Here is a 27,848-nt window from a genome sequence, read left to right as displayed (position 1 = left end):
CCATGCCTTTGTCTCTTCCAGGCTGGATTACTGTAATGCGCTCCTCATTGGGATTCCTGGCAAGAGTATCCAGAGACTCCAGTATATTCAGAACAGCGCTGCCAGGATCCTGATGAGGGTGCAAAAGCATGATCACATCACCCCAATCCTGAAAACCCTTCACTGGCTCCCTGTTTCATTCAGAATAGAGTATAAGGTCTCCCTTCTTACCCATCAGTGCATTTATGGACATGCCCCTCTTTATCTACAGGAACTCCTTACCCCTCACACCTCCTTATGCTCCCTCCACTCTGTACACACTAACACCCTTCAAGTCCCCAGAACTAAGCTCAGCAGCATGGGTGACAGGGCGTTTTCATCTGTGGCGCCGAGGCTGTGGAATGCCCTCCCTGATTACCTGAGAGCCCCACAGTCGACTGAGGCCTTTAAGCGAAACCTAAAAACTCATCTTTTTACATTTACATTTACATTTACAACATTTAGCAGACGCTCTTATCCAGAGCGACTTACAACAGTGCTTAGTAGTCTACGACTGTTCTTCAGTCTTTTTAGGCTAGGATTTTTAGGAAGACATTTTGTTAAAGTACTTTATAGATTCTTCTGTTTTTTATTATTCTATTTTTACTCTGTAGCACTTTGGGATTGCTAAAATATAAAGTGCAATATAAATAAAATTTATTATTCTTGTGACAAGAGGTATCAAAGAAATCTTACCTTTGTTATTGAAAACTGAATCACAAAATTTGTCAGACTCTAAACTGTGAACTAGAATGAAAGTCAAACTGCAAAGCCATATCCACTTCTCATGACTTTCTTTGGAACTGTCTCTTGATCCTAAACCCAAATCAAGTACCCTTTTTAAAATTTGTTTCTCACATTAGTTTAATATAATAATGGTTAGCTTGCTAGCTTAGTGTTTTAATTGATAACTTTATTTTTAATATTCTCCCTGTTGATTGTCCTAGGAAAGCTCAATCTCTAATGTGACTAAACATCTGTGATAACCAGAACTGAAAATGGATGTTTTTACATTAAAACAATCGCAAAACTATTGCAATTCTGCTGAATATGACATTTTCTTTTACCTTTGAAAGAAGGGTGAGATCATCATAAATAGTATAATACAATATTCTAAATACATAGGGAAAAAAATCAACATTCTCATTGTCTAACTCAAACCAAAAATTGTATTTAAAACACCATCCCCTTTGAATAATCATAACCATACATTTAAGGATTCATGCTCCATAATATGTAATTCATAGACTGGTCAATCTGGAAATGTTCAACAGTAAATGCAAATATAAGCATATAATGCTTTTTTAGTATTAATTCAGTACACAGTAAACATACTTACTGTAATTTTCTACTTAATACATGACAAGACTGCATTTCTTGATTCTCCTGCTGAAATTGATAGCCCCAGTGACTGCAAAGTTCTTGTTACCTCATATGCATTCCAGGGTTCTTTTACTGGTTTCAAATCACACAGGAAAGGGAATTCTGTACTGGGCTCCACAACTGTTCAAGTCTGACATTGGAAAGCTGATGCTAGCTTGGAGTTCATCACCAGATATGAAAGCCTCCTGCGTATGTGAAAAATTCAAGCTGCTTCCAGAAACTATCACCTTTAAAGAAGGTCTGCCAAATCCTCACGTTTCATACTGATCATGTAATCAAAGAGCTTCCCTACTGTGGCTTCACTAATTTTATTCTGCAACAGAAAAGAAGACCAGGGAAAAGAATGACTCAAAGAAGTCTGACATTCATGTATATTATAAAGTACTCTTCAGATTAATATAGCAGATCTCAGGTTGCTCATGGTAATAATATAGCCCTAAATATTCTAAAAGCACTGATAAACAGGGGGTAATACACAGTAATAAATGGTGCTTTGTAACAAAGCAACAGACAAAAAGTTATTTTCTGTTAATCTGATGCTAGCAGCACACATTTCCCATTCCTTCACATAGAAATACAGTTCTATAAAATATCAGACTACACATTCACACATCCGTCCATTTTTAACTCACTTTATCCAGGTCAGGGTCATGGAGCTAAAGAATATCCTAGCAGCAGTGAATGGAACAAAAACGTGTGTCTGTACCTTTCCTTCAACATGAAATTCTCTAGGAAAAGACACTTCCATACTAAAACGTATGTGCAGTAGGAGCTGTAAAATGACTGTATAAAACTTATCTCTCATGAATGTTAAATATAAATATTTAGTTGATCACATTGCTGCTGCTGTATGGTAAGATATTTTACAGCAAATACTGAATAATGAGTATAATGTTTTAATTTACTCATTATATTCATTTCTTACTGCCTTAGTTCTCTCTTGCCAATTGATGTTTGCAGTGCAATAATCTTCCAAATGTTGAGAATTTATAAAGCCTTTGTTCTGTCAAACTAAGGATTATATAACTTCAAAAACCAAACAGTAACTGACTTTATTATCAAAGGATGTGGTTTAACTTAATAACAATCATGTAGTTCTTAGGCAAAATCTTTTAAATATTGCTGCCTGCTTGACTAAAACAGGGTACTTCTTTGCATATAGCTAACATTTTGGGACCTTTTTTCTTTTTCAAGAATGAAATAAAGTTTGGTGGGCTCAGGATTGGGTCACTGCTTTTTGCAGATGATGTTGTCCTGTTTGCTTCATCAGGCCGTGATCTTCAGCTCTCTCTGGATCGGTTCGCAGCCAAGTGTGAAGCGGCTGGGATGAGAATCAGCACCTCCAAATCCGAGACCATGGTCCTCAGTCGGAAAAGGGTGGAGTGCCCTCTCAGGGTTGGTAGCGAGATCCTGCCCCAAGTGGAGGAGTTCAAGTATCTCGGGGTCTTGTTCACGAGTGAGGGAAGAATGGAGCGTGAGATCGACAGGCGGATCGGTGCGGCATCCGCAGTAATGCGGGCATTGCATCGGTCTGTCGTGGTGAAAAAGGAGCTGAGCCGCAAGGCAAAGCTCTCAATTTAACAGTCGATCTATGTTCCTACCCTCACCTATGGTCATGAGCTATGGGTAGTGACCGAAAGAACGAGATCGCGAATACAAGCGGCTGAAATGAGTTTCCTCCGCAGGGTGTCTGGGCTCTCCCTTAAAGATAGGGTGAGAAGCTCAGTCATCCGGGAGGGGCTCAGAGTAGAGCCGCTGCTCCTCCGCATCGAGAGGAGTCAGATGAGGTGGCTCGGGCATCTGATCAGGATGCCTCCTGGACGCCTCCCTGGTGAGGTGTTCCGGGCACGTCCAACCGGGAGGAGGCCCCGGGGAAGACCCAGGACACGCTGGAGGGACTATGTCTCTCGACTGGCCTGGGAACGCCTTGGGATTCTCCCGGAAGAGCTAGAAGAAGTGGCCGGGGAGAGGGAAGTCTGGGCATCTCTGCTCAAGCTGCTGCCCCCGCGACCCGACCTCGGATAAGCGGGAGACAATGGATGGATGGATGAAATAAAGTCAATGGACAGCTAAGACATTATTTTACTACTAGCACTTTTGGTGTGAAAGCAAAGTATTTACCTCTTCAATAATATCATAAATGGCTGTCTAAATAAAGCACTAATTTTACCAAACAATATCACTAAAAACATTAAAAGAAACTTTTCTGTTTTTAACAAAATTTCACTGTACTCTGTACAAGTTGTAATACTGCTGCTGTTACTGCTAATCTATATATCCATCCATCCATCCATCCTCTTCCACTTATGCGAGATCAGGTCGCAGGGGCAGCAGCTTGAGCAGAGATGCCAAGACTTCCCTCTCCCCGGCCACTTCTTCTAGCTCTTCCGGGAGAATCCCAAGGCATTCCCAGGCCAGCCGAGAGGCATAGTCCCTCCAGCGTGTCCTGGGTCTTCTCCGGGGCCTCCTCTCGGTTAGACGTGCCCAGAACACCTCACCAGGGAGGCGTCCATGAGGCATCCTGATCAGATGCCCAAGCCACCTAATGTGACTCCTCTCAATGCGGAGGAGCAGTGGCTCTACTCTGAGTCCCTCCCGGATGACTGAGCTTCTCACCCTATCTTTAAGGGAAAGCCCAGACACCCTACGGAGGAAACTCATTTCAGCCGCTTGTTTTCGCGATCTCGTTCTTTCAGTCACTACCCATAGCTCATGACCATTGGTGAGGGTAGGAACGTAGATCGACTGGTAAATTGAGAGCTTTGCCTTGCAGCTCAGCTCCTTTTTCACCATGACAGACCGATGCAAAGCCCGCATCACTGCGGATGCCGCACCAATCCACCTGTCGATCTCACGCTCCATTCTTCCCTCATTCGTGAACAAGATCCCAAGATACTTGAACTCCTCCACTTGGGGCAGGATCTCGCTCCCAACCTTGAGAGGGCATTCCACCCTTTTAATGCTGAGGACCATGGTCTCAGATTTGGAGGTGCTGATTCCCATCCCAGCCGCTTCACACTCAGCTGCGAACAATTCCAGAGAGAGCTGAAGATCATGGCCTGATGAAGCAAACAGGACAATATCATCTGCAAAAAGCAGTGACCCAATCCTGAGTCCACCAAACCGGACCCTCTCAACACCCTGGCTGCGCCTAGAAATTCTGTCCATAAAAGTTATGAACAGAATCGGTGACAAAGGGCAGCCCTGGCGGAGTTCAACTCTCACTGGAAACGGGTTCGACTTACTGCCGGCAATGCGGACCAGGCTCTGGCACCGATCGTACAGGGACCGAACAGCCCTTATCTGGGGGGCTGGTACCCCATACTCTCGGAGTACCCCCCACAGGATTCCCCGAGGGACATGGTCGAATGCCTTTTCCAAGTCCACAAAACACATGTAGACTGGTTGGGCAAACTCCCATGCACCCTCCAGGACCCTGCTAAGGGTGTACAGCTGGTCCACTGCTCCACGACCAGGACGAAAACCACACGGTTCCTCCTGAATCCAAGGTTCAACTATCCTACAGACCCTCCTCTCCAGGACCCCCGAATAGACTTTTCCAGGGAGGCTGAGGAGTGTGATCCCTCTGTAGTTGGAACACACCCTCCGGTCCCCCTTCTTAAAAAGGTGGACCACCACCCCAGTCTGCCAATCCAGAGGCACTGTCCCCGATGTCCATGCGATGTTGCAGAGACGTGTCAACCAAGACAGTCCTACAACATCCAGAGCCTTGAAGCACTCCGGGCGTATCTTATCCACCCCCGGGGCTCTGCCACCAAGGAGTTTTTTGACCACCTCGGTGACCTCAGTCCCAGAGATGGGGGAGCCCACCTCCGAGTCTCCAGGCTCTGCTTCCTCATTGGAAGGCATGTTAGTGGGATTGAGGAGGTCTTCGAAGTACTCCCCCCACCGACCCACAACATCCCGAGTCAAGGTCAGCAGCGCACCATCCCCACCATATACAGTGTTGACACTGCACTGCTTCCCCCTCCTGAGACGCCAGATGGTGGACCAGAATCTCCTCGAAGCCGTCCGAAAGCCGTTCTCCATGGCCTCCCCAAACTCCTACCACATCCAAGTTTTTGCCTCAGCAACCACCAAAGCCGCATTTTGCTTGGCCTGCCTTGGCGGTACCTATCAGCTACCTCCAGAGTCCCACAGGACAAAAAGGTCCTGTAGGACTCCTTCCTCAGCTTGACGGCATCCCTCACCGCCGGTGTCCACCAACGGGTTCGGGGATTGCCGCCACGACAGGCACCGACCACCTTATGGCCACAGCTCCGGTCAGCCGCCTCAACAGTAGAGGCATGGAACATGGCCCATTCGGACTCAATGTCCCCCACCTCCCTCGGGATGTGGTCGAAGTTCTGCCAGAGGTGGGAGTTGAAGCTACTTCTGACAGGGGACTCTGCCAGATGTTCCCAGCAGACCCTCACAACACGTTTGGGCCTACCAGGCCTGACCGGCATCCTCCCCCACCATCAAAGCCAACTCGCCACCAGGTGGTGATCAGTTGACAGCTCTGCCCCTCTCTTCACCCGAGTGTCCGAGACATGTGGCCGCAGGTCCGATGACACAACCACAAAGTCGATCATCGAACTGAGGCCTAGGGTGTCCTGGTGCCAAGTGCACATATGAACACCCCTATGCTTGAACATGGTGTTCGTTATGGACAATCCACGATGAGCACAGAAGTCCAATAACAAAACACTGCTCGGGTTCAGATCGGGGGGGGGGGCATTCCTCCCAATCATGCCCTTCCAGGTCTCACTGTCATTGCCCATGTGAGCATTGAAGTCTCCCAGCAGAACGAGGGAGTCTCCAGAAGATATGCCCTTTAGCACCCCCTCCAGGGACTCCAAAAAGGGTGGGTATTCCAAACTGCTGTTCGGTGCATACGCACATACAACAGTTAGGACCCGTCCCCCCTCTCAAAGGCGGAGGGAGGCTACCCTCTCGTCCTCCGGGGTAAACCCCAATGAACAGGCTCCAAGTCAGGGGGCAATAAGTATGCCCACACCCATTCACCGCCTCTCACCCGGGGCAACTCCAGAGTGGTAGAGAGTCCAGCCCCTGTCAAGGAGATTGGTTCCAGAGTTCAAGCTGTGCGTTGATGTGAGCCCGACTATATCTAGCCAGAATCTCTCAACCTCATGCACTAGCTCAGGCTCCTTCCCCTTCAGAGAGGTGACATTCCACGTCCCAAGAGCCAGTTTCTGTAGCCGAGAATCAGACTGCCAAGGTCCCCGCCTTCGGCCACCACCCAACTCACACTGCACCCGACCTCCTTGGCCCCTCCCATAGGTGGTGAGCCCATGGGAAGGGGGACCCATGTTACTTCTTCGGGCTGTGCCTGGCCAAGCCCCATGGGTGTAGGCCCAGCCACCAGGCGCTCGCCATCGAGCCTCACCTCCAGGCCTGGCTCCAGAGGGTGGCACCGGTGACCCATGTCCAGGCAAGGGAAAACGTCGTCCAAAGTTTTGATTCATCATTGGAGGTTTGTTAATCTATATATACTGAATATAATGCAACGTTGACTGACTCATTCACTCACACATCAAAAAGAACACTATTTCCCATTTAGTTAAAAAGATGAAATTTGACATATGGTACATCTAGGACAGTAGGTATCCACTAAAAAGGACATTCTGACAAAAAACTAAATACCCCAAAATCTAAAAAAATGCGTTGATGAATCTGAAATTTGGTGGCATCATAGAAAAAAGAAATTTAGCTGACCTGAGATTTTGTAGTACGCTATGCTAACATGCTGTGCAGCCCTAACAGAAGTCTGTTTGAGGTGTGCCGGTGTATGAAATGAAGGTCTCCAACAGATGAGTGGTGTAGATCAGTTGTTTCCAAACTCGGTCCTGGAGGCCCACTGTGGCTGCAGGTTTTTGTTCCAACCGGATTCCTAATCAGTGACAACACCTGATAACACTGATCTCATTTAATTAGCTGGTATTTCTTCTTTTATTCTAAATTCAGAAAAGCACATCAGCATGAATTTTACATTTATAAGACATTTTGAAATATTTCTGCTTTTGCTATAGATTTAAATGCTTAACTCTCTTTTGTTGATTTCACTATATTTTGCCCTTTCTCTGTGCAGTTTTCCCCCTTCATTGTATCGTATTAATGACAATTAAAAACAAGCAAAGCAGATAATCCATTTAGTAAATAATGGATTAATTAAACAATTAGAACACCTGGAAAAGTTGAATGAAAATCAAGATGAAAATATTGTTAAATAGACAAAAATACATTTTTCCCATATAACTACTTGGTAAATTTTAATATATATAATATATTTTTACCAAACTTAGTTTTTTCATTTCTATATTAATACCAAAACACAGAGCTTGGGAAATAACAGTTCACTTAATTATCCTAGGAGTCCAATTAAAAACTGAAGCTGGTTGGAACAAAAACCTGCAAGCACAGTGGGTCTCCAGGACCGAGTTTGGGAAGTACTGGTGTAGATGAACAGCACCTCTGAGCAGTAGGGTGGACTAACAAGACAAAACGGGGAAGTGTCTTAGACAGGAAAAAGATGGCACTGACATATGTCGTACAGAAGGAACTGTGAATTGGAAAGAAGGAGGAAAGTTCTGCTAAAAAACTGTTCTTTCCATACACAACACATATTTCAATTTATATATTGATCTCCATCAATTAAAATGGAATCCCTTATGAACCTGCGGTGGGTTGGCACCCTGCCCAGGATTGTTTCCTGCCTTGTGCCCTGTGTTGGCTGGGATTGGCTCCAGCAGACCCCCGTGACCCTGTGTTCGGATTCAGCGGGTTGGAAACTGGATGGATGGATCCCTTATGAACATAATCTACCTATTCCACACCATATAATATGTGTAAAGGCAGATTGAAATTGTTTATTTTACTGTCTATTATTGTAGGAATATGATATGGATGTCTTAGGTTTGGAAATTTGGCAACACATTTTCCAATCTGTGGTAAGACACTGGGTATGATACACAGTTTTATAATACAACAAAAATGTTGACAATTAACAATGATGTTGCAAATTGTTAGCTACATCTAAATTTTTTACAAGCGCATTTGAAGTTTACAGAAATGGTGTATTATTTGCTAAATTTGGGGTAAACAGTCAGGAAATTAAAAGACTGCTTCACAGGAGCTTTATACAGAGTTCATTTTGATGTTTACAAACCTATTACTAGTATTGATCTTACTCAGACTCAAAATTGGTTATACCAAACATTGCAATCAAGTACATTTTCTTACTTATCTGATGTGAACCAATTATCTCAATACTATACTAATAGAATCTGTGGCTACATATGCACAAAAAATCTGATGAGCATCAGGTTTGCAGTTGTTACATTTACACAAAAAAGTTCAGAAGTGAACAGACTTGCAGTTAGTAAATATATACCCTAAGTTCTTGTCTATAAGCCGGACTCATGTATTAGCCGGAGACCAAAAATCATACGAATTTTTAAAATAAAATCGTATCATAGATAAGCCGGACTCATGGATAAGCCGAACGTACTATAACCTATAACTAATAGAAGGGAGGGAGGTCAGTGGTCTCACTCGCGCCCATTTAATTTCTTTAAGGGGGGAGAGAGTGTGAGATATTGGCGTCTCTCTCACTCCCCGCATGGCGCGGTTGGAGTGGCCGGAGCGCGTTCTTTCTGCTCTGGGCGTCGCCGAGTCAACACGAGCGCGTAGCGGTCATTTAAATTGTGATTTTATATGTAAGCATATTTAAATATATATCACGGATTTCTGCGGACAATGGGTCTTTTAATTTCTGGTACATGCTTCCTCAGTTGGTTTGCCCAGTTGATTTCATACAAGGGACGCTATTGCCAGATGGCTGAGAAGCTACCCGGCTTACTTTTCTGTCTCTCTTGCGCTGACTATCTGTGATCCTGACGTATGGGGATTGAGCAGGGGGGCTGTTTGCACACCTAGACGATACGGACGCTCGTCTAAAAATGCTGAAAGATTATCTTCACGTTGCTATCTTTTGTAAAGCTGATTCCTGAAAAGACATGCTGCACAGTGCTTTGCATACTTAAAAGCTCGAAGGGCACGTATTGATTTTTGACTGAAAAACAAACTCTCCCTCTCTCTCTCTTTGTCTGTTCCTGACGGAGGGGGTGTGAGCTGCCGCCTTCAACAGCTTTGTGCCGCGGTGCTTCGCATACTTAAAAGCCAAACAGACATATTGATTTGTTTGCTTCACTCCTTTGAAGAGGAAGATATGTTTGCATTCTTTTAATTGTGAGACGGAACTGTCATCTCTGTCTTGTCATGGAGCACAGTTTAAACTTTTGAAAAAGAGACAAATGTTTGTTTGCAGTGTTTGAATAACGTTCCTGTCTCTCTACAACCTCCTGTGTTTCTGCGCAAATCTGTGACCCAAGCATGACAATATAAAAATAACCATATAAACATATGGTTTCTACTTCGCGGATATTCTTATTTCGCGGGTGGCTCTGGAACGCAACCCCCGCGATGGATGTATAAGCCGGACTTATGTATAAGCCGATATTCTATTTTTTCATTTTCACAAGTTTTTTCCTTAGATAAGCCGCGGCTTATTGACAAGAACTTAGGGTACAAAAATCCTAAAGTGAATTTACAAATAAATAAATACAGTAATCCCTCGCTATATCGCGCTTCGACTTTCGCGGCTTCACTCTATTGTGGATTTTATATGTAAGCATATTTAAATATATATCACGGATTTTTCTCTGGTTCATGGGTTTCAGTGGACAATGGGTCTTTTAATTTCTGGTACATGCTTCCTCAGTTGGTTTGCTCAGTTGATTTCATACAAGGGACACTATTGGCAGATGGCATGGAAGCTACCCAATCAGAGCACGTATTATGTAAACTCCTCAAATATATTGTGAGCACGTGTGCTGTTCGCACCCCTAGAGGATACAACCGCTCCTCAAAAAACGCTGAAAGATTACCTTCACATTGCTCCCTTCCTTGCTGGGCTTACTTGTGGCTGCTTTGTCAAGCGATATGCTTCCTGCACGGTGCTTTGCATACTTAAAAGATCAAATAGCACCTATTGATTTTTGATTGTTTGCTTTTCTCTCTCTCTCACTCTTGCACTGACATTCTCTGCTCCTGACGGAGAGGGTATGAGCAGGGGGGCTGTTCGCACACTGGCCTAGAGGATACGGATGCTCATCTAAAAATGCTGAAAGACTACCTTCACATTGCTCCCTTCCTTGCAGCTGCTTTGTCAAGCGACATGCTTCCCGCACGGTGCTTCGCATACTTAAAAGCTCGAACGGCACCTATTGGTTTTTGATTGTTTGCTCTTCTCTCTCTCTCTGACATTCTCTGCTCCTGACGCGCACTCCTTTGAAGAGGAAGATATATTTGCATTCTTTTAATTGTGAGACGGAACTGTCATCTCTGTCTTGTCATGGAGCACGTTTAAACTTTTGAAAAAGAGATAAATGTTTGTTTGCAGTGTTTGAATAAAGTTCCTGTCTCTCTACAACCTCCTGTTTTTCTGTGCAAATCTGTAACCCAAGCATGACAATATAAAAATAACCATATAAACATATGGTTTCTACTTCACGGATTTTCACCTTTCGCAGGGGGTTCTGGAACACAACCCCTGCGATCGAGAATGGATTACTGTAATAGCAATAAAAATAGGTGTAAAAACAGTGCGCTTCTCTCTAAAAACTGACATCTCATCTGCTTACCCCAAAAGGGTTTCCGCAGATAGAGAAGACATCTCCCGATAGGTACAGTCAACTCTTCACAGGCTTGAGTCCCCGCAGCCAGGCCCTCTGCATCTGCAGGCTGTTGTGCTCAGCCATCTTCCCTGTCTCCAGTCTTCACTTTCCCTTGGCCTTCCTGGCAAGAGCCCAGTGTGAGCTCAGCAGGAGAGACCCCCCAGCACCCTTTGAGTGTTGGCCACATGCTACTCTTCAAGGGCTCAGATCTCCCCCATAAGTTGCCAACTGTACTGATGGGATGATCAGTAAGAACACACAGTGCAACTAGTGGCCAAGGCCTGTGGTGTGGCCTTCTTGCACTGCACTAAAATTACTAATAAAAGTGGAAGAAAGCATGTGGTGATATAGGGATAACATGCAAAATCTGGATATGAACTGGATAAGCAAGTTAGAAAATAGATGGTTTATAAGACAAAATAACCCCATTCTTCTGAATAAACAAACACTTATATCAACCATAATGAAACATCCAGACTCACTTTCCAGGAATTTAGCACTTCCTCTGCAGGATTTTTGCTTTTCTGTCTCCAAAGCTGTGTACAGAACTGAGGAATATCCAACTTCTCTGCCAGCCACCTCCAGTCTAGACCTGCTTGGGTACAAGTTGTTTAAAGTAACAATTTGTTAATGTAAACATGATACTGTACTTTAAATTCTGTCCGACTCTCTAAACCACAATAAATAGACTGACAGAACTTTTATATGGATGGTAAGAGCAGACACAAATATCACCAATTACTGTACAGTACATAGTGCAGAAAATCTAGTTAGAAATAATGTCATAATGTTCACTGTTTTAAGAACGGAAACAATAAATTTTCTTTAGTTAGCTTTTGAGAACATGGCCCACATTAAAGAAGTTGTTTATTTATTTTCCTTATATTAACCAATGATTTTGTTTCATTTCATTTAGCATATCCTGACTAGAGCTGCTGATTAACTGTACAGACTGCATCTCTGTTGTTAGTCATTAGCACTTAAACATAAGTAACATGACAGTTATAATTGTATAATAACCCTCACTTATTCTGTTTTTCTTTTCAGTACTCAAATGTGGCACTTGGTGCCACGGCCCACCTGCCAAGTTGTTTTGCCTGCCTAAGGAAAAGTCATCCCAGATGGAGGATCGCAGGAATCGTGGGAAAGAGGGGTCCTTTCATCTGATTGGCTGGCCCAGCACTGTTTCAGCCGTGGAATGGCTAAATGGGGGAGGCAGCTTGAAGGATGAGGTCTCCAGGACTCTATACACAAATCCAAATCTTATTATGGGATATATCATCTACTGTTAAATTCTGCTCTGTACTTCTAAAATTTATATTTTTTATTTCTTACTATATTGAGAAATTGTTCTGTTCTGTGTACTGCATTGTATTGTATTGACCCCCTTCTTTTGACACCCACTGCACACCCAACCTACCTGGAAAGGGGTCTCTCTTTGAACTGCCTTTCCCAAGGTTTCTTCCATTTTTTCCCTACAAGGTTTTTTTGGGAGTTTTTCCTTGTCTTCTTAGAGAGTCAAGGCTGGGGGCTGTCAAGAGGCAGGGCCTGTTAAAGCCCATTGCGGCACTTCCTGTGTGATTTTGGGCTATACAAAAATAAACTGCATTGTATTGTATTGTATTTCTTACTTCTTATCTGCTGCTACATGTCTTTTGACTCCAACATAATATAACAAGTTAAAAATGTATACACATGGTGTAACATTCAGGAGCATTTGACAACTAACTAATAGGAAAGTTGAAGTATTTCACAGTTTTCATTTATTTCATTTAAGAGTCACATTTTTTATTAATCATTTTTGGAACAGTGAGTCATATTCAAAAGAACAGTGATAATATAATGGAAATACATGTGTTAGTAGACTATATTAAATACATTCCTTTTAACAGTACTTTACAATGTCATGTACTTAAAAATGTAGCTTAAGGTTGCAATGTGGTGGCTCAGTAGCTTTAATACACAGCAGATAACAAGTCAAGTGATGTAACAATGGCATGGATTGATGTTTTAGTGTTGGAGGGTCTGTGGCTAACTTTTCTTCCGTTTTCTTAAACATAACATTTTTGAAAGCATGCCCAATAGAATAGTACATTAAAATTACCAAAAGAAAAATAACTATTATTATACAACCAGTAACAGTGCACTGCACGATAACGTGCAGTGAATACACTTGACTTGAGCATTCATAGTTTTCATCCTCTTTCTCTGTACGTTTAGCATTCGTTTGCTCAGAGGTTGATGCATTTGCTGCTTCCTGAGCAGCTCTTCTTTTCTCCACCCTAGCGGACCACTTCTTTTCATTTGTTGGCATCTTTTCGCATTAAAACTGATTAGTGTTTGTGCTGCAATTACTTAGTACGTTTTCTTTAATTTTTCACTTAAGCTGGCACTTAGGTGTTCAATCTGCCTCAATAATAATTTTAGATATGAAGAGATAGGGGAAGTGACGGCGAAAGTGGTAGGGATGAGAACGGCGCCCGTACACATGCGCCGCATGGCGGCCCTGCTGGCCGCTACTGAGAGTTGATTCTACAATAAAATAAAAATAAAAAGAGGAATAACCTTGGAGGTCAATCATCACTCCGAAAGCTGATAGTAGACGTCACGTAGTATACGTGTACCAAATTTCAATAGGTCAATAGGTCAAATGGTTTGCAAGCTACAGGTGATTTAAAATCCTGAACAGACAAATGAACAGCCACGGTAGTGTATTATATACAGTATAAAGATTACCAGTACTTTGTATACAAAGAGGATGTGCTGCCTGTACTGAACTTTCTATCTGTATTTCATTGTGAACTTTCCCTACTTACAAATAATAAGTTTACCGTATAACATATTATGCTTTGAATCGTAGATAGCATCATCCAGTCTTGCATTTTGTGCGTCACTGGAGTGTTGGAGCGTTATTTCTCTGGATTTAGTCCAAACAGGTAGACTACAATATCCCATATAGCTTTGTTATGTATTGTATATAATATGGTGTTCACACAACATCCAAACGAATGTTTCAGGAACATAACTATATAATGTGAATATGAAGGGTGGCAATTATTTTAAAGATTTTAATTCCAGTATGAAGATATATGAAAGCAAAACAAACTCCTCTGGCATAGATAAAATGTAACCCACGCTTAGTCTGTTATATGTTTTACCAGTAGTGTGGTGCAAACTGTAAGCCTGCCTTGTCTTTGCTCTTTGGGACAAAAGCAGACTCTACATCACCACAGAAACTGTATATCACAGTGTGGTTCCTGTTGCATGCTCCTCAGCACATCAACTGCAGTTCTCTTTCATGGTATGTTTATATTACTTAGAGGAGCTCTATCTTTCTTGTGTAATAATCTGTTCAAACTCCATAGGAGCAGTTTGATAACTTTATTTCTTTACAATAATAAGCTGCAGATTATATTAGTACAGTCAATTCAATCTTATATATGCTTACATAATTTCTTTCCCTTCCCATTAATTTCCAGAGGAGCATTTTTATATACTTTTATGGTTAATTTACCTAAAGCAGCAGGAAAAGGATACTGCTGAATGAGCTATTTACGTGCAGCCCTCCCCGGTGTCTGACTCACTTGCATTGGGCATCAGTGGCTGTCAGACGAGTAAAAGAGGAAAATATACTATATATATATATATATATATATATATATATTGTCACACACGTGCGCATGGGAGGCAGCTAAAGGGCTTGAGTGAAGGCAGTTCTGAGGCATGCCGGGATGTGGCAGAGTGCACTGACTCTTTTTCTCCCTTTCCTATACACCATTCACGGGAGATTCCACCTGGCTCTCTTGATGTCACTTCCGGGACCGAGCCAATGGAAGGAGACCTTACCGGCTCCGGCCCCTGTGATGTCACGTCCGGGCTCGAACCAATGGTTGAAGAACATGGGCCCGATCCTTATGACTTCACTTCCTGTCTTCCCCTTTAAAAGCCTGCCCCTTTTCCCTATTCCCTCTGTCTTGTTTTGGACTCTGTTGTGAGCACATCAGTGCTATATTTCAAAAGAAAGCAACTTTGCAGCCTGGAGAACAAATTATACGGGTGGCTGCTCCAAACCTTTATGTGACTATGTCTCATTTTTGTGACAATATATATAAAGTTGGTACATCTGCTCTCAAGGTAGATTTGAAATGGTAGCATAGACAACTTCATCAATTCACCTGTGCTTTTCAATGGGAGATTTTAAAATTTTAAAACTTTGTACAGTGTGATCTGCTTGAGTTCAGCATGTCTCAATGATAATTGATCAGTCTCAGCAAATATGTTTGAAAAATATGTGTGCCAAATTTCAACAAAATTGGTCCATGGCAGGCTAAGTTATTTCATACAAAAGACAGACAGAGAAACAGACAGACATGGCTAATGCAGTAGGTGCTTCTCACATCATATAAGGCGGCACCTAACAAAGTGTTATCTAAATACAAAATATAGCAAATAATTCCCTGCAGTGAGTTCAGGGATACTATATTAAGTGTTGAGTAAATAATGTCTTAGACAACACATCCATGCTTTTTTATATCTTACTGAAGCTGTGACAGTAGCGCCTTCTCACCCTAGAGGTCCATCTTGCCTGGTACCACTGCTGATGACGATGTGCTTAGACAAAAAATCAAATTCATCAGATTTCATCACTTGTAGTTTTGGTTATTTGCAGTGGCGGCTCATAGCTAAAATTAGTGGGGGTGTTGCTCCAGAAAATTTTTAGCCTTTGTTTTAAAATTGTGTAAAAGGAAACAAACATGTATAAAAAGAAAATTTATTCAGAAACCGAAAAAAAAATCAGGGTTCCCACTCTTTTTAAGGAATCATTTTCCAGGACATTTCCAGGACGTTTCCAGGAGCTTTTTCCGGAAATTCATGACAGGATCTGGTCATACAGTCATACACTTTAGTCGCAGGCTTAACACCATTTTAAATTCTCTTTGATTATGCACGGACTTCGTGTCACCGATATGCTAAATTACATAAAGGCAACACCAATTAATGCACTGATGTATAATGGAGTTGTTTGACCTCTTTTTGTTACACACTGTTTTAAACTGCAAAACTCTTTTAAAGAAATAAATGCCTCTTGGATTGTGGAAAACTATCCAAACACTGACATATACTGAGCAATTCCATAATGTTCAGTATAGAGCTGTTGATCACACCATGAAATAGGCTACCATAGTGACCTAATTTCAGTAAAAGTTACTTGCATATTACATATTATGTCATTGTTTGTATCAAATAAATTTATGTACAATGTTTGTATTAAACAAAACTGCATAAAGCCAATTTATTGCCTATATCATGTGTATGATGCCTATAACACTAATATATGCAACAATTGGCACGCGACAAAACAAAGTCAGAGTTAACTTTCAACTGGTAGCTTTACTGGGAATACAGCAGCTGTAGAATTTGCATAAGTCAATGACAAAGATTATAATAAAGAACTTATCTTTGTGGGAAAAGAAGCAAAATACATCCATTTTAAATCATGATAGCCTTGCCATCAATTCCTGAGTTGAAAACTTGGTTAAACTAGAAAGAATACTAGGAACAAAAGATAAGAGCCTGAACTCCAGTATATTGGAAAAAAAACAATCTATAAGTCACTGTAGTGTAACCTATGAAAAAGGCATCTGATGTAGGCCTAGGTTTAGAAACAATGCTGGTGTTGCTCCTTGAGGTCTGATAAAACTGCATCCAGACCGATGACCTCTTTCTTTTTTTCAGCAACACTTTTACAATAGGCATTAGATTTTGTGAGCAGTGTAAAGTCCTGTTTTCTCTCAGCCTTCTCTGCCATTGCATCTGCTTCTTCTTGCATTGCCTCAAAGCTAGTGATTATTTTCTGTCTCTTTGCTGCCACTTTTGTGATTTCAGAGCGGAGCTCTTCTCTTTGCTTGTCATTTTCAGTTTCCTTTTCCTTCTTTTTTTCATCATCAAGGTATTGGACATACCGCATCCTGGCATTTCTGCAATGCTGCAAGAGGGGCTTTGGCAATACTCCATCAAATTAGCCACCAGTCAAAGAATCTTGGATTAGGCGAAGAGACATCAGAGTCCTTCTTTTCAGATTTGTAACCAGCATGTCCTTATTCACAGAGTACCCTCTTTCGACCGCTGCTTGCCCATGTGACAATGTGAACAGGTCTTTCATTGATTTCCACAGAATTGCGTACTCTGCTTTGTCACCATCAAATCTTCCCATGAATGTGTCCAGCCGACAGGAGCTACTTCTATACCCTTGAAATTCCTCCTTATGGTGCTGCACCATTTCAGTGAGGAACATCTTGTACTCACTCAGGATTTGGTCACAGTCCTCTGCTGTATGCCATTTGGCGTTAAGAAGCAACTGTAAGAGCTTCTCAAACATGGAGATGGCACGCCTTTCATCGCTGATCATAGTTACTGGATCTAGGCATGCCATGTGCCTTACTGCTGCATAATTCAAAGGGCATTTGTCCAGCAGTTTCTTTGCTGTTGCGGACAGGAAGGCTACACATTCTCTCCGGAATTGTTAACCTGGCAGCAGTTTTTCAAGCAGCTTCTCTGAGGCTTTCTCAAGAGCTTGTTTGGTGGCAAAGCCAAGATCCACCTCTTTCAGTGGCAAATTGAGTGTTTTGTCCAGTACATCAATTTTAAGCATTTGGACAGGTGTTTTGATGTTATCCAGTACCTCCCTCTTCATAAAGCATGAAATCAAACTCTTCAGAAGGGCCTGAAGGTCTTTTGCCAAAAATGGCATCATGGGGGCATCAGTCTGGAAAGTCTCAAGAAAGGGTTTCAGCTGCCTTGCCACATAGGCAAAAAACTGTAATTTTGCCTCAAAAAGGGGGTCACCAACAGCCTCTCTGACCACAGTGTATGATGTTGACGTTGGCATTTTACTCTTTGGCAGTTTCTTGTAATTGTCGACAAATATTTCAACATGTGGCCACATCTTAAGTGCTCTCTCTGCCACTGGCAAGTCCTCCACCCACCTGTGAGCACAGAATTTTAGAGGGAATGTTGATGTTTTGGTAATTTCAATAAAGTCATCCCGTCTGGCTGGTGTGTCATGAAAAAGCTGCCAAAGGGCTCTTAGTTTGTCACCTATCTTCCATCCACTTTCCTTCTCGCCTTGTTGGAAGCTTCCATGAACTGTATGAAGACCACAGGTTCCTAGGTTTATCAAGCTTCTAATATCTGGGGCCTCCTTAGACCTGTCTTCTTCGAATAATATGCTAACACCTAATGGGAATTGCCATTAACAGGCTAACAGAAATTAGCATCGCCGATTTACTTGACATGTTTAATATGCAACCTGGGTCCACATCAGACGGTATGAAGTAACAAAACTGTCAGTTGCACCATATGCACTGTGGTCATACTTACAGTCATGCACTCAGCAGAAATTTCAAGTGATGAACCGATGTTCTGTTGTTCTCCTGTCAGCTACTGACAAGCTAGAGGAACGAGGGTCAAAACTCAAATATAATTGCCTATACATGTCTCAGTAGGTGGAGACATTGCGCAGCAGAGGCCATGACCTAGCTCAGCTGTCATCATATCTAGACTTACGAACAGCAAGCTGTTTCAAACAGAAAAATTAAAAAGCGAAAACAGAAATAAAATTCCAGGACAAGAAAGATTATTTCCAGGACATTTGGCCATTTCGATCAGTTTCCAGGTCATTTCAATGACTGGAAAATAACCCTCAAAATTTTCAGGTTTTCCAGGACGCGTGGGAACCCTGAAAATGAATCAAATAGAATAGCTGGAAGCAGGATAATAATCTAATTCTACACTTTATCACATTCAAGAATATGGTACACGGTTTTTAAGCACAACACACGCGGAGTAAAAAAAAAAACACTACCTTCCACCAGCACGCCAGGGTCGGCACTGCGGGAGCGACAGTGCTCTCTCTCCCTCACAGCCTCACGTACAGCTTCCTGTTTGCACATGTGCACAACAGCCAAACACCACGCCGCTGGAACTGTGAAGTGCACAGTTCCATACAATGATTTTTGTATCTTTTTCATAAACTGGGGGATGGCTACTGACATTAAGCTTAAGGATTGTATATTGTACAAGTATAAAGAAAGAATTAAAGAAAAAAGGACTCATTATATTAAATGTTATCGATAATATCAAGTGGAAATAGGGGGTGCTGCAGTTCCACAGTGCCTATACGCGAGCCGCCACTGGTTATTTGCAAAACTGAAGACTGCATTAAAAGGCTACATTTTAAAGACATTTCCAACATTCAGGGACTTACAGTGGGGGAAATAAGTATTTGATCCCCTGCTGAATTTGTAAGTTTGCTCACTTACAAAGAAATGAACAGTCTCTAATTTTTATGGTAATTTCATTTTAATGGAAAGAGACAGAATATCAACCAAAAATACAGAAAAATACACATTAAACTAAAGTTATAAATTGATTTGGATATCATTGAGAGAAATAAGTATTTGATCCCCTACAACCCAGCCAGAATGCTGGCTCCCACAGATTGGCTGTGTGCCCATGTGGCACACAGATTGCAATCAATCAATCAATCACAGATACTACTGATCTCAACTCGTTATGTGTATGAAGCACACCTGTCCACAGAATCAATTTCTTTCATTCCAACCTCTCCACTACCATGAGCAACAACAAACAGCTGTCAAAGGACATCAGGGACAAGATTGTAGACCTACACAAGGCTGGAATGGGCTACAAGACCATCAGCAAGAAGCTTGGTGAGGACATGACAACTGTTGCTGTGATTATTCGGAAATGGAAGAAACATAAAATGACCATCAATCACCCTTGGTCTGGATCTGCATGCAAGATCTTGCCTCTACCAAAGTCGCCAAGAACACCATTGATAACACAATAATGGATTGACATCTTGCAGTGCCCACAAGTTTCCCCTGCTGAAGAAGGCACATGTACAGGCCTGGATGTTCACTGGCAAACTTAAGACGGACCTGTACATGTGCCTTCTTGAGCAAGGGGACAATCTTGTCCCTGACGTCCTCTGACAGCTCTTTGGTCTAGCCCATGGTGATGGAGAGACTGCAATGGAAGAAACTGATTGTGTGTACAGGTGTGTTTCATACACATAATGACAGCCAATCTGTGTGGGCCAGAATTCTGAATGCGTTGTAGGGGATCAACTACTTATTTCTCTCAATGACATTCAAATCAATTTATAAATTTTATGTTATATGTTTTTTCTGGATGTTTGGTTGATATTCTGTCTCTCTCCATTAAAATGAAACTACCATAAAAATTCACTTTGCAAACTTACAAATTCAGCAGGGGATCAAATACTTATTTCCTCCACTGTATGCCACTCATCATAAACAGCATTCACAAGGTAAGATCTAAATAGTGTTTCATCAGCAAAGCCATTGCCTCTCCAACTGTAGTTCTCCTCAAGGAAGCTACTTAGAAGAGAAATGCATACTCAGGTGAAAAAGTATTATTACATACTTTAGGTGACACCTGTACTCAAGGTGACTTACAAAATCCTGATGCAGATGGAGCACAGGCATCAGGGACTGGCATAATGTGATGATAAAACACACCCAGACTCACAGATGGCAGGAAAGGGTTCCTATATGAGATATATGGAGCTTTATTGCCTATTACTAAGATGAAGCAGCCAGTGAGATACCAATGACACCTGGATATTTACTAAAGAGTATTTTGAAGATCAAGGATAAGAAAAAGATGTGGTTGGATAACTCCATACTTTCAGAGGGGGTTTCTGAAAATGGCCATAACCACTGAGTTGGTTTTAAAGGCACTTTCATACTGCAAGCCTACTCAATTTGGAAATGAAAGCTGAATAAAGACAGGATGTTACTGTAATCAAGGATTGAGAGAAATGGGGTGGGTGAGCAAGTGTTTTGTTATTTTTATTGAACAATTTACTTTGTCCTTTTGATAATTCTTTCCATGTGTTTTTTGAGTCAATAAAGCATTTTTTCATACATCTGTATTTATGGCATGTCTTAGGTTAGGGTGGTACAGTGCATCCGGAAAAGTATTCACAGCACATAACTTTTTCCACATTTTGTTATGTTACAGCCTTATTCCAAAACGGAGTAAATTAATTTTTTTCCTCAGAATTCTACACACAACACCCCATAATGACAACATGAAAAAAGTTTACTTGAGGTTTTTGCAAATTTATTAAAAATAAAAAAAATGAGAAAGCACATGTACATAAGTATTCACAGCCTTTGCCATGAAGCTCAAAATTGAGCTCAGTTGCATCCTGTTTCCCCTGATCATCCTTGAGATGTTTCTGCAGCTTAATTGGAGTCCACCTGTGGTAAATTCAGCTGATTGGACATGATTTGGAAAGGCACACACCTGTCTATATAAGGTCCCACAGTTGACAGTTCATGTCAGAGCACAAACCAAGCTTGAAGTCAAAGGAATTGTCTGTAGACCTCCGAGACAGGATTGTCTCAAGGCACAAATCTGGGGAAGGTTACAGAAAAATTTCTGCTGCTTTGAAGGTCCCAATGAGCACAGTAGCTTCCATCATCCGAATGTGGAAGAAGTTCAAAACCACCAGGACTCTTCCTAGAGCTGGCCGGCCATTTAAACTGAGCGATCAGGGGAGAAGGGCCTTAGTCAGGGAGGTGACCAAGAACCCGATGGTCACTCTGTCAGAGCTCCACAGGTCCTCTGTGGAGAGAGGAGAACCTTCCAGAAGGACAACCATCTCTGCAGCAATCCACCAATCAGGCCTGTATGGTAGAATGGCCAGACGGAAGCCACTCCTTAGTAAAAGGCACATGGCAGCCCGCCTGGAGTTTGCCAAAAGGCACCTGAAATGACTCTCAGACCATGAGAAAGAAAATTCTCTGGTCTGATGAGACAAAGATTGAACCCCTTGGTGTGAATGCCAGGCGTCACGTTTGGAGGAAACCAGGCACCGCTCATCACCAGGCCAATACCATCCCTACAGTGAAGCATGGTGGTGGCAGCATCATGCTGTGGGGATGTTTTTCAGCGGCAGGGACTGAGAGACTAGTCAGGATAAAGGGAAAGATGACTGCAGCAATGTACAGAGACATCCTGGATGAAAACCTGCTCCAGAGCGCTCTTGACCTCAGACTGGGGCGACGGTTCATCTTTCAGCAGGACAACGACCCTAAGCACACAGCCAAGATATCAAAGGAGTGGCTTCAGGACAACTCTGTGAATGTCCTTGAGTGGCCCAGCCAGAGCCCAGACTTGAATCCGATTGAACATCTCTGGAGAGATCTTAAAATGGCTGTGCACCGACGCTTCCCATCCAACCTGATGGAGCTTAAGAGGTGCTGCAAAGAGGAATGGGCGAAACTGGCCAAGGATAGGTGTGACAAGCTTGTGGCATCAAATTCTAAAAGACTTGAGGCTGTAATTGCTGCCAAAGGTGCATCGACAAAGTATTGAGCAAAGGCTGTGAATACTTATGTACATGTGATTTCTCAGTTTTTTTATTTTTAATAAATTTGCAAAAACCTCAGGTAAACCTTTTTCACGTTGTCATTATGGGGTGTGGTGTGTAGAATTTAATCTATTTTGGAATAAGGCTGTAACATAACAAAATGTGGAAAAAGTGATGCGCTGTGAATACTTCCCGGATGCACTGTATATGGATTTGCTTTCTCTCCTATCATAAAGCGCAGCTTTGTCTATGCTTATAATGTAAGACAGTGGATAATTTTGATGATTACACATAGGGAAAGAACAAGACTTGTTAAAATCATTAAGTTTCTGACTTATTTCATAAAGCAGTCCTTCTTCACATTAAAATGCTTTTATAATTTTTCTAACCAGATACTATATTTTCATTACTGTAAAGAAAGTGCTCTTTTGATTCATGCATTTGAAACCTGTCTGAGCACTATTTAACATATGTCATGTTATACAAAGGCCTTAAGAAATCTTTGCCATGCTTTATTTCACATATTGCTATATATGACTTCTGTCCACTTCCAAATGCTTACAAATTGCTGAACTTTTTTTTTCTTCTAGAGCAGCTTTCTTGAAAACTGTACAGAGTATTTTAACACAATATTCTAAAGAAATATGCATGCATGTCAAAAGACATAACATCTAGTAGAAAGACGGACAGATATTAATATGCATATAGTCCTGAGTCTCATATCAGAACTCTAGTATGTCTCTTTATTTTCATGAGAAGATGCCGTTATCTTAAAGGACCTGGACTTTTAACCACCACCTCAACTGTCTAGTGGTTCACTAGAATTTCCCAACAATTTTTCTCTCTAACTCCAAACTACTGTATTTTCCAAAATATATACTCAATGATGTACTGCCTGACTGGAAATGTCTTGCAAGGAACATTGATACAAACAAGATGGACAGTCCTATAGAAAACGTTCAAAGATAAGAGAGGCTAATAATGGTAAGAAAACACCTCTAGGAAGACAGGAGGCAACACATTCTATCCAGAGAACTAGAATTCTTGGAATAAAAATGAGAAGGCAGCACACTCTCAATGTGTTGGACAGAGAGGACTGTGTTGCCCCTTCAAGCAGACAGGTCAGCTACTTTACTCTCAGTACTACATGACAAAAAGATTTGTTCTAAACATGTTGATGTTTCTTATTTTAGACAACTTAGTATTCATTCTGAGCATGGGGAAATGTCAAGAGAACATGTGGAGTGAAATATTATTGGAATACTTTATGAACAAAAAAATCTATATAAAATTAAGCAGCACAATTAAAGAGCTGTAGTTTATGCTCAGAAAATGGTAACATTTCTGGGTTTTATTTCATTGTAATAAGAAATAGTTTTCCCTCAAAAACAAAAAATCCCATTATTTATCAGCCCCCAAAGAGTAGAGGAAATGAGTAACTTGCATGAGAAAATATTTTATGTGTCTCCATATAGTAGGGACAGCTGAAGAAATAGCAAGACAAAATAAACATGGCTGTTGAACTTACAAAAATGTGCTATCTTAATAAAAAAATGCTCACCACACCTTGCTCATGCTCAACACTCAAGGCCATAGTAAACACATGCCACACTGTAAACTTCATTTCCCCAATTTTCAGCTCTTCCTTTTGCTTTGGTCCTGCAATAAAAAAGAAAGTACAAATGGAACAAATTCTGAGATCTGTGACACCTCAGATTTTTTTCAGAAACCCAAACCAGTATTAACAGGGTCTCCTCCAAGTGGCAAATCTATACATTTCTTGTTTCCTAAATGATAATCGAAAAGAAACAATAACCCACTTCAAGTATTGTGGAAAGCTCAGAATTGAATTATGTACTTTCCTTTTAGTTTACCCATCAACAACATTTATTTATATAGCACATTTTCATACAAAAAGTAGCTCAAAGTGCTTTACATAATGAAGAGAAGAAAAATAAAAGACAAAATAAGAAATTAAAATAAGACAACATTAATTAACATAGGCACTCTTTATGTTGACAGATGTGCAAAAATGGACTAAATTAAAACCTGACATCAATGCCAGCTCAAATGTTTATGTGTTAATACTTTGGGGCTGGCTTAAATATACTGATGCACACAAAGTATTAAATATGCTAATTAGACCACTCAAAGGTGTTATTACTTACCTATAAACCTCTCGTTAGTACTGTATATACAGTCTTTTATCAAAAGGTGACATCATTAAAAATGGGTGGATATTATGACTCAAAATGACAAGAACATAAAACAAACAAGACAATTTAGCCCTACAAGGTTGTTTTACTAGCTAATAGATGCGCTGTACTGATAACGTATTTTTTCAGCTAATAGGGATATCCAAACCTCACCCCCTTACAGAGCCAGTATATACAGTTACTACCACACTACCTGCTGCACTATCTTTCCAATCTAGAACCAGTATATAAAATACATACTTTTACCAGACATACATGTAAAAAAGTGCTATATGTAAAAAATAATTTGAAACTGTTTGAAAAAAAATGTTTATCCATCCCTTTCCAACCCAGCTTCATCTATCACAGTGTCACCAACATTTATCTCAAGCAGAATCCAGGCCAGAATCTATAAAAGTTACACTTGGGTTCTCTAGTTGTTAGAAACCATAATTGAAGACAAACCATAAAAGGTGATCAAATGACAGAATTTTTTTTAAAAAGAAACCAAATCACAATAGTCAAGACCACAAAGAACTACAGAGCGTGCTGAAGTCGAGGCACAATATTACTAATACACAGCTTGTTTCTATCAAGAATATAAATGACCCACATATATACAATAATAAATTGATACATTTTAACATTTTTGCCAATCAATCTACATTCAATAACCCATAATGACAAAGTCAAAACATGTTTTCAGAAAGGTTTGCAAATTTATTAAAAATCAAAAACTGAAATCTCTCATTCATACAACATATACATATTCAGACCCTTAATTCAGTACTTACTTTGGATGGGAGCTCCACATCTCCACACATGTTCTATTGTGTTTAAGTGTGGAGTTTGGCTGTGCCACTCAAGGACAGTCAGAGACTTACTCAAAGCCACTCAAGCATTGTCTTCACTGTGTATGCTTTGGGTCTTTGCCACGGGGAAAGGTGAACTTTCACCTCAATTTGTAATTGTATGCACTCTTGTGCAGGTTTCCTTCATGGACCTCTCTGTATATGGCTGCATTCACCCTTCCCCCAATACTGACCAGTCTCCCCTTCCCTTCTGCTGTAAAGCACTCCCAAACCACGATGCTGACATCATCATACTTCATAGTAGGAATTTGCCAGACATGGTGCTTGGAGGTCTGCCCAAAGCATTCAATGTTTTTTCATAAGACTATAGAATCTTTTCCCTCATACTCTTGAAGTCCTTTAAAAGCTATTTGGCAATCTCTTAATGTGAGTTAGCCACTCTATCATAAAGTCTGATTGATTGAAGGAGTGATGCTGTCATGGTTGATCTTATGACAGGTTTTCCCATTTCAGCAGAGAACTTCTGAAGCTATGTGCCAATCTATGCATCGTCACAATTTGATTGCAGGGGTCTATAGAGAGTTCCTTGGACTTAATTACTTGTTTTTTTCCTGGAATGCAGTGTGAATTGTGGCACCTTACTTAACGCAGGTGTTTGTCTTTCTAAATGAGGCCCAGTCATTTCAGTTTGCCAGAAGTGGATTTTAATCAAGTTCTAGACACATCTCAAGAAGAATTAAAGCAAACAGGATGCATCTGACCACAATTTGGATGTACCAAAAGAAAGGTTCTGAATATTTATATGAAGGTGAGATTTCAGTTTTTTGTTTTTTAATAAATGAGCAGACCTTTCTGAGAACATGTTTTCACTTTGTCATTACGAGTTATTGAGTATACATTTATAGGTAAAAATGGAAAATGTATTTATTCAAGAATAAATCTACAACATAATGAAGAGTGCAGAAAATGAAGAGGTCTGAATATGTTTTGAATCCACTATACAGTATATATTCTATTTATAATTAATGTTTTCAACTATCTAATCCATTTACCATTTAAAGTGGGGCAATGTTTAGATAGATAGATAGATAGATAGATAGATAGATAGATAGATAGATAGATAGATAGATAGATAGATAGATAGATAGATAGATAGATAGATAGATAGATAGATAGATAGATAGATAGATAGATAGATAGATAGATACTTTATTAACCCCAAGGGGAAATTCACATACTCCAGCAGCACATTACGTTTAACCTCTTCAAACAGCACTTCACTCACCAAGCTGAGGCAGAATTGACTTCTGATAATGTAGTGCAATGACTACATCATCACGTTTCAAGTTCTTCATCTCTTCACATAGCTGTCTAAGATGAGGACTATTGTAGTAAGACACTAAAAATTCACGTACACCAACACCTCTGACCTACAGGATGACATAAGAATAGACACACTGTCAATGCAGAATAACCTTATCCATAAATTAAGTCAGAATATACAAGAAAGAAAAAAGTGCCATTTCCATAGGGAATATTATTAGGGCTAGATTTCCACTGCCGTAGCAATGGGCTGTTGCAGAGTTGTTAGTTTTCAACTACCACTTCTTGACCCCAGTAACACACAGTTGATATGCAGATAAGAAAATAGGTTGATCAACTTTCTTAGATATTTTTCCCATATTAAGAAGCTTCATGCTCAAGGTTATAGTTCCAGCCGATTCCATTATGAAACAAGAGCAAGCAGGTCCAGGAGTTGGCCAATAATAGGGATTGCATACTCTTACACTGTATATTTCAGTCAAGCGGCCACTATACATTCGGGGCAGAGTTGAGAAAAAAAACATAGGAAACAAAAAGATGATACTACATCCTACCACATTCTGCCATGTGCAATCCAAGCCCATTATACACTGTAATGCTTGCACTTCTTCCGGTGAAAAATCCTGCAGTTTGTCAAATTCTTGCAGGACACATGGTTTCCATAATGAATTACCTGAACAATAATTTTAAAAATGATAAGTTACAGAAATGTTATCATACCTTCACATACCTCTGACTTTCTTCTAGTTTTGGGAAATATACTCTCACAGTGTAAGCCTTGTCAATACCTATGCTAACCTGCCATGTTCTATCTGCTCTGGCATAAAGGGTAATAATAATGATAATAATAAATTTTATTTACAATACAGTTTTGTTAAACATAAAGCATTTAAAATACTATAACTTAGTTGCAGATGACAAAGGAAAACAG

The 27,848-nt window shown here is 40.9% G+C and overlaps 1 protein-coding gene across 2 annotated transcripts in view; it reads right to left on the bottom strand.

The window, feature by feature from the left end:
* Positions 1–692: 692 nt before the first annotated feature.
* Positions 693–27,848, bottom strand: part of LOC114660528 (uncharacterized) — a 41,033-nt gene continuing 13,877 nt past the window's right edge. For both annotated transcript variants that reach the window (XM_028813276.2, XM_051933504.1), the window contains exons 4-8: positions 27,472–27,590; positions 26,880–27,024; positions 24,154–24,246; positions 11,642–11,751; positions 693–1,714 (exon numbers count right to left, since the gene is read on the bottom strand). In XM_028813276.2, coding sequence (XP_028669109.1) covers positions 1,631–1,714; positions 11,642–11,751; positions 24,154–24,246; positions 26,880–27,024; positions 27,472–27,590 — 551 coding nt within the window. In that variant the 3' untranslated portion in view covers positions 693–1,630. The remainder of the gene's footprint in view (positions 1,715–11,641; positions 11,752–24,153; positions 24,247–26,879; positions 27,025–27,471; positions 27,591–27,848) is intronic.

Source organism: Erpetoichthys calabaricus, chromosome 11 (assembly GCF_900747795.2).
Source record: "Erpetoichthys calabaricus chromosome 11, fErpCal1.3, whole genome shotgun sequence".
NCBI lineage: Eukaryota > Metazoa > Chordata > Cladistia > Polypteriformes > Polypteridae > Erpetoichthys > Erpetoichthys calabaricus.
This window is presented reverse-complemented; position numbering and strand designations above follow the sequence as displayed.